The 13,056-nt window shown below is 44.0% G+C and overlaps 1 protein-coding gene across 1 annotated transcript; it reads right to left on the reverse strand.

Annotated features, from left to right (window-relative positions):
• Window positions 1–5,738: 5,738 nt before the first annotated feature.
• On the reverse strand, window positions 5,739–7,280 carry LOC139376885 (protein FAM32A-like). Its single transcript, XM_071119900.1, has 4 exons — window positions 7,129–7,280; window positions 6,660–6,801; window positions 6,474–6,527; window positions 5,739–6,372 (listed from the first exon to the last, which is right to left on the reverse strand). Exons 1-4 carry the CDS (start codon window positions 7,278–7,280, stop codon window positions 6,304–6,306), a joined length of 417 nt encoding a protein of 138 aa, XP_070976001.1. The 3' UTR covers window positions 5,739–6,303.
• Window positions 7,281–13,056: the final 5,776 nt, after the last annotated feature.

Here is a 13,056-nt window from a genome sequence, read left to right on the forward strand (position 1 = left end):
GGGGTTAATCGGCGGTTGGCATCCAACGTTATGGTGCATTACCGCCACCTACTCTACTCGAGTGTGAGCCGTTGCTCAAAAGTGTGAGCCGTTGCTCAAACAATATAAAGTACTTGAGACTATATCTAATGAAGTTCCACCCAATATACTCTTTAAACTAATTTCCTGTATCCCTTTCTCCCTCATACTAGAGCTTAAGCCTCTCTCTATCCCTCTGATCCTAACCACACTGTAGCAATACATGCTCCACGGTCTCTGTTTCCTGGCAATAATCACACTTTCCCGTTGGATGCCTTCCTATCACATTTAAAGTCTTATTCAACTGGCTGTGTCCCACCCGTAATCTTTTAAAACTAGCCTCCTCTCTTCTGTCCCTTCCTGCCGTCCTCCCATCCCCGACTTTCCCCCGAACTTGAAATAAATGCCTGCCCTTAGTATCTCTATTCCACTGCTCCTGCCATCTCTCCACCATCACTGTCCATATCAGGTTTTTTGCCTCTGCTTTGCTTACTGAAACTACAACATCCCTACTACTAAGTGCTTGTTTAGCCAGTACATCCAACTGTCTCATTCCACTCCAGCCCCACATGGTCTGGGACCCAAGTAAATCTTATCTGTATACCCATCTGTCTAATCCTGCAATGGATTTGTAGTACCTCATAAAGTAGGAGTTGTCTGCTACCTGAGCTAAAAGACTGCAGACTCATCAACACTGCACATGAATCAGAGCAAATAACTACTCTGGTTGGCTTGACTTCCTCTACCCACTGCAAGGCTGGGGGTGGCAGGGTAGCCTAGTGGTTAGATTTTTGGACTAGTAACTGAAAGGTTGCAAGTTCAAATCCCCAAGCTGTCCCTGAACAGGCAGTTAAGCCACTGTTCCTAGACCATCATTGAAAATAAGAATTTGTTCTTAACTGACTTAACTGACTTGCCTAGTTAAATAAAGGCCATCAGCTCCGCCGTATATACAGCAAGATGATCTGTAATATGTTTCCTGAGTGCCACCCCACATTCCTGCACTATCTGTGTAAATGGCCACAAAATCCTAATACACAGTATCCAGCTGTCTCTTAAACAAATCAGATGGATCAACACCATCCCTATCTTTCTGTAGTCTCTCCAACACTTCTAGATCAACTACTGGAGGCAGGAGTAGCCATGGTGGGTTTATAGGAATAGCTACCGTTGGACTGAACTCCCTTCCATATATCTCCTTCACCTTGGTATTACCCACCGACCCAAAGCTTGTGTTCTGTCTTCACTCATGTTCCCAGCATGCCTGTAAAATCCCTTTTGCAGGATGAGACACCCCATGTTCCTGTAGGTTGACCCAATAATTAATTCCCAGATGCTGTCTCCTAATCTGCAATGGCATATCCCACCTGTAGCGAAGCCACTGGGGAGGTCAAAAACACCCCACTACATATTCTGAGTTCTTGCCCCTGTATGACATCTAGCCTTTAAATGAGGTCCATATGCTATACTGCCATAGTCTATTACAGATCGAATCAATGCAACATACATGGTCCTCAGTGAGGAACACCCAGCCCCCCACTCCTTCCCCATCAGACAGCATATCACGTTTAGCACCTTTTACACTTTCCCACCACTCTTTCAATGTGTTCTGCCCAGGTCTAGTGTCAAAGTATACCCCAAGGAACCTGAATTACCCCACCCTCTCAAAGTTTCTTCCATATAACCTCAAGTATACCACATCTTCCTCCTGGTAAAGAACACTGTCTGAGTTTTCTCTACAGAGAACCTGAATCCACACATTAATGCCCACCGCTCTACCTCATCAATTGCTTCCTGTAACTTCATGACTATGAATTTCACATTTCTTCTCCTCTTCCATAAGAAGTAAATAATGACCTCCCAATATCCGTCTGTCCCTGAGTAAACATCATTGATCAAAATTGAGAACAGAGTGACGCTCCCCTGCGGTGTACCGTTATCCACCAGGTAGCTAGCTGTCTGATAGTCTTCCCCACCCTCACCTGGATAGACCTTCCAAACAGGAAATCCTTTATCCAGTTGTACATTCTTCCTCCTACCACCCATAACATCAAGCTTGGTTAACAACCCCTCTTTCCACATCATATCATATGCCTTCTACACATAAAAAAGACCAGTGGTGGAAAAAGTACCCAATTGTCATACTTGAGTAAAAGCAAAGATACAATAATAGAAAATTACTTAAGTAAAAGTCTAAAATTATTTGGTTTTAAATATACTTAAGTATCAAAAGTAAATGTCAAATTCTTCATATTAAGCAAACCAGACGGCATGATTTTCTTGTTTTTTATTTATTTACGGATAGCCAGGGGCACACTCCAACCCTCATCATTTAAAAATGAAGCATTTGTGTTTAGTGAATCCACCAGATCAGATGCAGTAGGGATGACGAGGGATTTTTTCTTTAAGAGTGTGAATTGTAAAATGTTCTGGTAAGCATTCAAAATGTAACAAGTACTTTTGGGTGTCAGGAAAAATCTACATTATTTTAAAGTGAGTTTAGGAATGCAGTGAATTAAAAGTTGTCAAAAATATGAATAGTAAAGTACAGATAACCTAAAAAACTACTTAAGTAGTGCTTTCAATTATTTTTACTTAAATACTTTACACAACTGAAAAGATAGCTACAACAGTCTCCTTGTTCACCTGAGCCTTCCTGACCTCTGCTTCTAAGCATAGCACTGGGTCCATAGTTCCCCTACCCTTCCTGAACCCACTGACGGGGCAATACTAGCCCACTGCTCTCCAGGAAGTAAGTAGCCTCTTCGAAATCAAACACTCCATAATCTTATATACAGTACATGTGTTGTTAAAGCTATTGGCCGATAGCTTGTTGGCCTCATTGGGTCCTTCCCTGGTTTCCGGATTGGAACCACTACTGCCTCCTTCCAGCTGCCTGGTAGTTTCCCCTCCTACCACACTGTTGTACAACACAAATACCTTATCCAGTGCCTCATCCCTAAGATGGGCCAACATAACATAGCACACCTCATCTTTCCCAGGTGAAGTTAACCCAGCCTTACCTATTGGGTGGGGTTATATCCTTCCTGTTTGGCCCTGTCCGGGGGTGTCCTCGGATGGGGCCACAGTGTCTCCTGACCCCTCCTGTCTCAGCCTCCAGTATTTATGCTGCAGTAGTTTATGTGTCGGGGGGCTAGGGTCAGTTTGTTATATCTGGAGTACTTCTCCTGTCCTATTCGGGGTCCTGTGTGAATTTAAGTGTGCTCTCTCTTTCTCTCGGAGGAGGACCTGAGCCCTAGGACCATGCCTCAGGACTACCTGACATGATGACTCCTTGCTGTCCCCAGTCCACCTGGCCGTGCTGCTACTCCAGTTTCAACTGTTCTGTCTTATTATTATTGGACCATGCTGGTCATTTATGAACATTTGAACATCTTGGCCATGTTCTGTTATAATCTCCACCCGGCACAGCCAGAAGAGGACTGGCCACCCCACATAGCCTGGTTCCTCTCTAGGTTTCTTCCTAGGTTTTGGCCTTTCTAGGGAGTTTTTCCTAGCCACCGTGCTTCTACACCTGCATTGCTTGCTGTTTGGGGTTTTAGGCTGGGTTTCTGTACAGCACTTTGAGATATCAGCTGATGTACGAAGGGCTATATAAACACATTTGATTGGATTTTTTCATCTCTGCCATGGTAAATGGTGCATTCAATGCATCATTTAAATCCTCCCTACTATCCAGCACTCCAGGGTTCTCCTCTCTCGTTCTCTCTCTCTCCCTCCCTCCTCTGACAAATTTGCCAAGCTATGCATTTGGACAAACGCTTTGGCAATTATCTCGGCCTTCTCCTCGTCTGTTACTGCCATATCATCTCCACTCGTCAACAATGGATAATCCCACCACCTTGTGACTCCAACCATCCTCTTAATCATCTCCCACACGTGTCGCTCTTCCAACAGTGTCACAGAACCGACGCCAATATGACCTCTTTGCCTGACAGATAATTCTCCTCACCAGGGGGTGCTTATACCGAATCAGATGTTGGTAGTTATGCATCCTTTTCAGTACTCTAAATGCCCTGTTTCTACTCCACACCATTGTTCCACACTCCTCCATCCACCATGGGACTGCTTTCCTCCTCCACCTCCCTGAACTCTTAGGTATAGCCTCAGTAGCTGCCCCCACTAAAGCTGCTCTCACCCAGTTATTCATACTATCCACATCCCCGCTCTTATCCACCCAAGTCATCACCTGCTCACTCAGCTCCTGAAACGGATCCCACTTCCAAACATTCACCTGCCTACTCCATTCACTAACACCACCTCCCTCCGGCCTACTGCGCATTCTATGGGGTAATGATCTTTCCCTACTGTTGACTCCTCCCATACCTCCCACTTACAGATTCCTGCCATCGCACTAGATAAGAGTGAGGTCCATGGCAGACTTTCTCTGTGGCTACATCAATCCTGGTCCCTCAGCCATCATTCAGGCACACCAGATCTTTCATTTCTATCAGATTTTCCATCACTTGGCCATCCAGTAATACATGACTTCACCCTCGGCTGATGAGGTAATCTCAAACCTCTTCCCATGTCAACTATCATAAACTGATGTCTCCCAGCCGCTTTCACTATGAGCTGAATCCTCTGTTTTAGACACTACTTTAGCAGTGCTATTGATAGCTCTTGCTATGAATGTCACCAGCTTTCTCTTATCTTCATTGCCTCACAACCATCATATGTCACACTATGAGCACCCCCACAGCTGCAGCACTTTCCATACTCATCCTCCCCTCCACACATGCTGTTGCCACATGCCCAAACCTCTGGCAGTTATAACATCTTAAAGGCTTCAGGGCATAAACCCTCACATAATAGCTCATATATCCTATGGTTACTATATTTGGCAGTACCCAGTCCTTGAAGTGTAACAGAATAGATGAGCTATCTACACTAACACCACCCCTTGTTGCTTTGAATCTTTGAACATTTACAATGCCTTCTCAAGTTGACGCTTCTCTTTAGTGCCAAGGCACCCCTGTAATCCACTGATTCCCCGCTTAGCCAGGCCAGCTGCTCGACACCACCTTACACTTCCCTCAGACCTTTTTCCCCCTCTGCACCATGTCCTTACAGAAATCCAACAAGCTCCCATCTCTTAACACTTTAGGATTGACAACTTCCCCGATCAACTCTCGTATCACAACCTTCAGACTCGTCACCCCCAACTCCCCCTTCCTCCCTAAACTTCAGAATCACTTTATGCTCCTCCATGCTGCCCTCGCAACCTCTCTCTACCCCGAAACTGCCGCTAGAGTTGGAAACTGTGTTCTAGCACCACCTTTTCCAAGACAAAATGTTTCATTCATACATAAGACATAATTTGGTCCATATTGTTTTCTATTACAAATTTGAATTACCTTGGAGAATACACAGTACTTACTTATGCATGTGGTGGTGTAAGAGACCAGGGCACATATACACAAAGTGTTTCAGAATAGGAGTGCTGATCAAGGATCTGTACATATGCATTATGATCATATGCATTATGATCTAAAGGCCAAAACTGATCTGAGATCAGCACACCTACTCAAACAATTTGGGGCTATAATAATAATTGTAGGATCTCCATGCCTCTACTTCACAATTAGATGGCTCTGCAGTTTGGCCTGTGGAAAATGCCATCTTTACAGCAATTAACTACACACAGCCAACTGCAACAATCAATATTATGGTGTATGAGTGAATTTCCAAATACAATGAAAGGTAACTCACTTTAATCAAATACACATGATTACAACAGCATTCCTGTGTAATCTAGAATAATTCAGCATATGGAACAAATGTATTCACAAAGGGTGTGTTCGTAAAGTCACTCTGGAGTGCCGGAGTGCACTCTGTGCATTTGTAAATTCAGAACTTTGTCTGATTATCTGTTCATGAATTCAGAGCATACAATGGAAGCTCTGGCTGAGGAGTAGGATTGATATGAGTGTTCTGACCTCACACAGCAGTCAAGCACCCAAGCTAACTGGCTAACGTTGGCTAGCTACTTTCAGACAAATGAGAGAGCACCTCACTGATCATTTTACTCTCCCTAGCAGAGCTGGTTAGACTGTTGTTTTCATGTTATCCAGAGCGTTGGTGAGTAACTGTGCTGCTGGCAACAAACTACCATATCATGCTCTTAAATCTGAGGAGATAGCCAGAGTGAATTTAAGAACTGACCCATATTACATATTAACAAACAAATGACAGCATGTGTCACAATGGGCATAAAATGAATTTCTAAAGCATATTCTAAAATAAGTGATCAAGTAGTCCTCTTTATTTGGTCCAGCTGACTTTAGGAATATCGTAATGTTCTGTCAGGCTGTCCAGGTGACGGTTGAAATCCTGCAACAAAAATACTGTTGTTTATAGTAAATGCCAGTGGTTTGTACAACTCAACTCCAAGCATATTTTCAGAATTACAGTAACTGCATAAAATGTCTTACCTCAACTCTCCTCTTGTGAGTTTTTTCTGCTTTGTTCAAAATCCTCTCCATTTGCTGAAAGAAATTAAAAAGGTGTGGGGGGGAATAATGGTAAACTAAGTATTTCATCCCATCACCAACATTGTATCTATTTCAGTGCTTTAACATCAGTTGGACAATACATTTATCTAGAACAATGAGTATTACCCTCTTCTCTTGCATCTTGTCAAATGCAATTTGAGCTGGTGTTCTTTTGTCAATGTATCCACTCTTGGTCTCCTCCTCTTCGTTTCGATTTGTATTAATTTGCTGCTCCAAACGCTTCGTCTCTTTGTCCTTCTTCTTCTTTCTAATAAATAAATAAATAAATAAATAACATGGTAGGTAACGTTACACCAACTAAAGCTTTGAGGGAAATACTAGATTAGGCCTACATGTCTGATTACTTGCACTTAAAGCTACATGAATTTAAATAGGCTGACACTAGCTACGTATGTAACAATTTACAGTGAACAACCGATGATGTTGCGGTTACCATGTGTGCTTGTAGCGAAGCTAACTTTAGCTGGTTAATAGGGACAGAGCTAGCTACTCTTTCACGTCCGACCAAGGTGAAAGAGCTACATAGGTTTTAGAGCACACGGACTTATAAGTAATAATAACATGAAATACATACTTTTTACCAGCGGAAACAACTCCAATCCCTTTCAATTTCAGGGAGCCTTTCTGAACGGTGGCGTATTGATCCGACATCTTTGTTGTTGTGGATTCGTCGTCTTCTTCTTCTGTGGATTTATATGGCGGTTGGCAAACAACTTTAAGGCGCATTACCGCCACCAACGAGATTGGAGTGTGGATCAGAGACAGTGGAGGTCTAAATCGATGGGGGTATTTGTTATGCTCCTCTGGGTAGCAGCTCATGTGGGAGTAGAGGGGGATGAGGAAGTGGGTATTATCGCCAAGCAGGCTCTTAAACATCCTAATGTTGAGATGGAATTGTCAATCAGTAAAGCAGAAGCCAAGGGGTTAACAAGAACAGTGGTTAAAAGTGGCAAGAATTGTGGAACAGAGAGAGAGTAAGGTAAGACACCTGTATAAGATCCAGGAAAAGGTTGGGGCAGGGAAGTCCTCCGGCCGAGAGAGAAGGGAAGGAAAGTGTATTCACAAGGCTGAGACTGGACACACAAGGCTAAATAGTACATTGAAATTGGGGGAGAAACATCCGACTGGGAGGTGTGATCATAGTCAGGAGGAGATGGAGACAGTGGAACATATTCTATTTCAGTGCCAGAAATATGTGAGAGAAAGGGAGTGATTGTTATTGGATTTGAGGAGTAATGGGGTTGAAAGGCCAGGATTAAGTGAACTGCTGGGGAAATCTAAAGGGGATGTAGTATTTCATTATGTATTTCGTTTCCTTAGGGAGAAGGGATGATTGGGTAGGATTTACCCCGTCTGTTTCACCCTATACAAGCACTGCAAAACCTCATACAATTACATCCTTTCCGCTCTGAGACACACATGAATTCTGGCCTCACCTCCTCTCCCCTCTCTGCAGCCAATAGTATGGCCAACAACTCCATTGTATAAACAGATAAATTATCCGTTGCTCTTTTCGTCACTGCCCCGTCGTCCCTGTTTTAGGGTTCTTAGATCCATCTGTGAATATATTAAAGTATATCATATTATATATTTAATAGTATATAATAGTATAGTATATAATAGTGTAGTATATAATATTAAAATATTGTGTTCTTAAATGTTCACTTACAACTGAATCAACTCCTTCCTCAACACCCTCTCAAGCAACCCTAGATCTATCACTGGCTGAGGGAGAAACCAAGGTGGGAAAGCAGTGAGAACCGCAAAGGGGCTGAACTCCCTCCCAAACAACCCCATCTCCCTCGCCATGCAATTGCCTATCCACCCAAAGCTTGTATTCAGATTTAGTTCACCTTTTTTGTAGGATGTGTAACCTTATGTCCTTGTAGATTTACACAATATGTCATGGCCAGCTGTCTTCTTAACTTAAACGGCATCTCTCCCAACTCTACCTGCATTGCTGCCACCGGGGAGGTCCTGAGTGCTCCACAACATATTATTAGGGCTTTGGCCTGGACAACATCTCACATTTTTTTAAATGTTTGAGCTGCTGATCCATTAATGACCGTAACAACGCTATATACATACAATATATATATATATATATATATATATATATGTATACACTGCTCAAAAAAACAAAAACAAAGGGAACACTAAAATAACACATCCTAGATCTGAATGAATGAAATATTCTTATTAAATACTTTTTTCTTTACATAGCTGAATGTGCTGACAACAAAATCACACAAAAATTATCAATGGAAATCAAATTTATCAACCCATGGAGGTCTGGATTTGTTGTGACACTCAAAATTAAAGTGAAAAACCACACTACAGGCTGATCCAACTTTGATGTAATGTCCTTAAAACAAGTCAAAATGAGGCTCAGTAGTGTGTGTAGCCTCCACGTGCCTGTATGAACTCCCTACAACGCCTGGGCATGCTCCTGGTGAGGTGGTGGATGGTCTCCTGAGGGAACTCCTCGCAGACCTGGACTAAAGCATTCGCCAACTCCTGGACAGTCTGTGGTGCAAAGTGGCGTTGGTGGATGGAGCGAGACATGATGCCCCAGATGTGCTCAATTGGATTCAGGTCTGGGGAACGGGCTGGCCAGTCCATAGCATCAATGCCTTCCTCTTGCAGGAACTGCTGACACACTCCAGCCACATGAGGTCTAGCATTGTCTTGCATTAAGAGGAACCCAGGGCCAACCGCACCAGCATATGGTCTCACAAGGGGTCTGAAGATCTCATCTCGGTACCTAATGGCAGTCAGGCTACCTCTGGCGAGCACATGGAGGTGTGCCGCTGTGCGGCCCCCCAAAGAAATGCCACCCCACACCATGACTGACCCACCTCCAAACCGGTCATGCTGGAGGATGTTGCAGGCAGCAGAACGTTCTCCACAGCGTCTCCAGACTCTGTCACGTCTGTCACGTGCTCAGTATGAACCTGCTTTCATCTGTAAAGAGCACAGGGCGCCAGTGGCGAATTTGCCAATCTTGGTGTTCTCTGGCAAATGCCAAACGTCCTGCACGGTGTTGGGCCGTAAGCACAACCCCCACCTGTGGACGTCGGGCCCTCATACCACCCCCATGGAGTCTGTTTCTGACCGTTTGAGCAGACACATGCACATTTGTGGCCTGCTGGAGGTCATTTTGCAGGGCTCTGGCAGTACTCCTCCTGCTCCTCCTTGCACAGAGGCGGAGGTAGCGGTCCTGCTGCTGGGTTGTTGCCCTCCTACGGCCTCCTCCATGTCTCCTGATGTACTGGCCTGTCTCCTGGTAGCACCTCCATGCTCTGGACACTACGCTGACAGACACAGCAAACCTTCTTGCCACAGCTCGCATTGATGTTCCCATCCTGGATGAGCTGCACTACCTGAGCCACTTGTGTGGGTTGTAGACTCCGTCTCATGCTACCACTAGAGTGAAAGCACCGCCAGCATTCAAAAGTGACCAAAACATCAGCCAGGAAGCATAGGAACTGAGAAGTGGTCTGTGGTTACCACTTGCCGAACCACTCCTTTATTGGGGGTGTCCTGCTAATTGCCTATAATTTCCACCTGTTGTCTATTCCATTTGCACAACAGCATGTGAAATGTATTGTCAATCGGTGTTGCTTCCTAAGTGGACAGTTTGATTTCATAGAAGTGTGATTGACTTGGAGTTACATTGTGTTGTTTAAGTGTTCCCTTTATTTTTTTGAGCAGTGTATATCATTTTCAATGTCATTCTATCTGCCCCCACTCCACTCCTGACAAGCAATCCATCACATTCAATATTTTCTTTCCTTTGACAACTACTCTCTTAATATGCTCCGTCCATGTCATTTCAAGTGTCAAACCAGAAGCGGCAGATTCCTTCCATACAACTTCAAGTATATTTCCTCCCCAACCTTTCTTCTAGAAAAAAAACACAGTCTGTGTTTTCTCAATTGAAAACTTAAAGCCCCACCTAAGGGACCACTGCTCTACTTCATTCATCACTTCTTGAACTCTTCTGGCTCTATGGGTAATATTTCTCCCTCGATTCCACAGCACTCCCATTGTAGTGAAACGTCAAATGGATCTCCCTCCTGCCACCCTACCCCCGTTGTCCCCTCCACCACTGTCTCAGCCAGACTCAACTGACCTACCAGATTGGGCTCAATCTCCAGCAGAGGACGCCAGTCCACCACCCAACACAACAGACTGGTACCAAGAAACACACACCCCGCTGACCGACGACACCCCAGATGAATGGGAAAAACTGCTAGAATCATTGCTATTAGAGTAAGAGGCTCTGTCATAAACGAAGGCCCATATATGTACTATGAAAAGTATTTCCTGCTGTACTTACTGCACTTGATATAGTCGCTGAGGTAATGTGTCATCACTGTCTTTGCCAGAGAGGACGAGGAGCGGATCCGGTGCAGAGAAACAAAAGGTATATAAAGAGAAATTGCCATTAAATTGGCGCTGACTTCTTGAATCTTGAATTAATTTAGACAACCATTTGACCTTGAGCCATTAATGCTCGACTCAAATTACCTATAGATTCTAACTTGCTTGAACTCAGGTTCGTGCCGCTTACCTATCGGACAGTCGTACTTGTCGCCATTTGACCTGTGCTCGGTTTATCTTGATGCAACAATATCTTAACTGATTGAGCTCAACATTCCGGCTAGGACTTATTGCCACAGACACTGCGGTAGATCAACGGTGAACCTCTGATCTCTCCAGACTAACTTGAATCTCGAAATTTAGTTGAACCACCGATCTCTCATCGGAGGAATCGATACCTAAACTAAATTCTCAGAACTCTGACCGATTGAAACTCTGCTCCTGATCTCGTGGGTCTCCCCGTCATCTCTCAAAGGTAATTAAAGAGCTATTATAAGCATTAATATAGAGATAAGTGTTATCATTGTACCAGGCTTTATAGAGCATTAAGGCATTTGCATGTTTTCGATTAACGCTGTGTGTGACCAAGTAACAAATTGTGTATTTTGAAGTGTGTTTGATTGTAAAAGACAAAACACAGAGTGTTTCCAAAAATAAACGGTAGTCTTATTTTGTCTTGAGTAAAATGCCCTCCCAAGACAGTTAACGGCACGGGAGATAACAACTCTGACACTCCCCTCTACCGGGACACTGGTAACGGAGACCAATACTCCATGACAAAGTGAGTTACCATTAAAAGACAAGGAGGAATGTGTGTCCAGTAGTGATTCATTAATTGTCTTATCGATCTATCTAAGTTTTATTATCCAAGCGATACATAGCCGACGGGCAGAGTAGTGAGACTAAGTTGACTAAAGGTCTTCACACTTTAAACTAGATACATCACAGAAGGGAAATACTCAACCTGAGGGAAATCATATGGAGACTGGTAGGAAGAAGGCTTAATAACAACTCAAGGATCCATTAGTGGTGTAAAAGGAGTCTAGAGGATAAATGTGGGGTTCACACATCCCAGCTAGAGCTAGACCGTTGAGAGTGACAAGGCAAAAGACCTCTCTACGCGGACAACGTATCAATATAGAAAGAGAGGCAGGGCTACGCGAGCGGTCCTGGTTATACCGAGATAACCTGAAGTATCTATAGTGCCCTGTCCAATCCAGGGAACGGGACGCTAACCACCTCTAGCACCCCGCTGCCGGGCCAAGGGGCGGGGCTGAAGGTTTCGTATCGCGACACCATCATCCGCAAACAACGACCTCCCAATATCAGAGCTCACCTGAGAGAATACATCGTCAATCATAATGGAAAACAACAAAGGACTAATCATATCAAAATCAAATCAAATTAAACTTTATTTGTCACATGCACCGAATACAATAGGTGTAGACTTTACCGTGAAATGCTTACTTACAAGCCCTTAATCAACAATGCAATTCAAGAAATATAGTTAAGAAAATATTTACTAAATAAACTAAAGTTAAAAATTAAATGTTACACAATAAAATAACAACAACGAGATTATACATGGGGTACCGGTCAAGAGTCAATGTGCGGGGGTACAGGTTAGTCAAGGTAATATGCTAAAGTGACTATGCATCACAGGAGGCATAGTCACTTTTCAGCCAACTTAATGATGGTGTTGGAGTCGTGCCTGGACGTGCAGTCATGAGTGAACAGGGAATACAGGAGGGGACTGAGCACGCACCCTTGAGGGGGCCCTGTGTTGAGGATCAGCGTGGCGGATATGTTGTTACCTACCCTTACCACCTGTGGGCGGACTTTCAGGAAGTCCAGGATCCAGCTGCAGAGGGAGGTGTTTAGTCCCAGGGTCCTTAGCTTAGTGATGAGCTTTGAGGGCACTATGGTGTTGAACGCTGAGCTGTAGTCAATGAATAGCATTCTCACATTGGTGTTCCTTTTATGCAGGTGGGAAAGGGCAGTGTGCAAAGCAATAGAGATTGCATCATCTGTGGATCTGTCAGGGCAGTATGCAAATTGGAGTGGGTCTAGGGTGTCTGGGATAATGGTGTTGATGTGAGCCATGACCAGCCTTTCA

The sequence above is a fragment of the Oncorhynchus clarkii genome, chromosome 1 (assembly GCF_045791955.1).
Source record: "Oncorhynchus clarkii lewisi isolate Uvic-CL-2024 chromosome 1, UVic_Ocla_1.0, whole genome shotgun sequence".
NCBI classification, from domain to species: Eukaryota; Metazoa; Chordata; class Actinopteri; order Salmoniformes; family Salmonidae; genus Oncorhynchus; species Oncorhynchus clarkii.

What these genes read in the sequence shown, in the direction of transcription:
- LOC139376885 (XM_071119900.1), bottom strand. Translation starts at nt 7,280, where the DNA reads ATGCGCCTTAAAGTTGTTTGCCAACCGCCATATAAATCCACAGAAGAA. An exon ending in GTTGTTTCCGCTGGTAAAAA is followed by an intron (nt 6,802 to 7,128) that starts GTATGTATTTCA and finishes TTTATTTATTAG; the next exon opens with AAAGAAGAAGAAGGACAAAG. An exon ending in CTCACAAGAGGAGAGTTGAG is followed by an intron (nt 6,373 to 6,473) that starts GTAAGACATTTT and finishes TTTTTGTTGCAG; the next exon opens with GATTTCAACCGTCACCTGGA.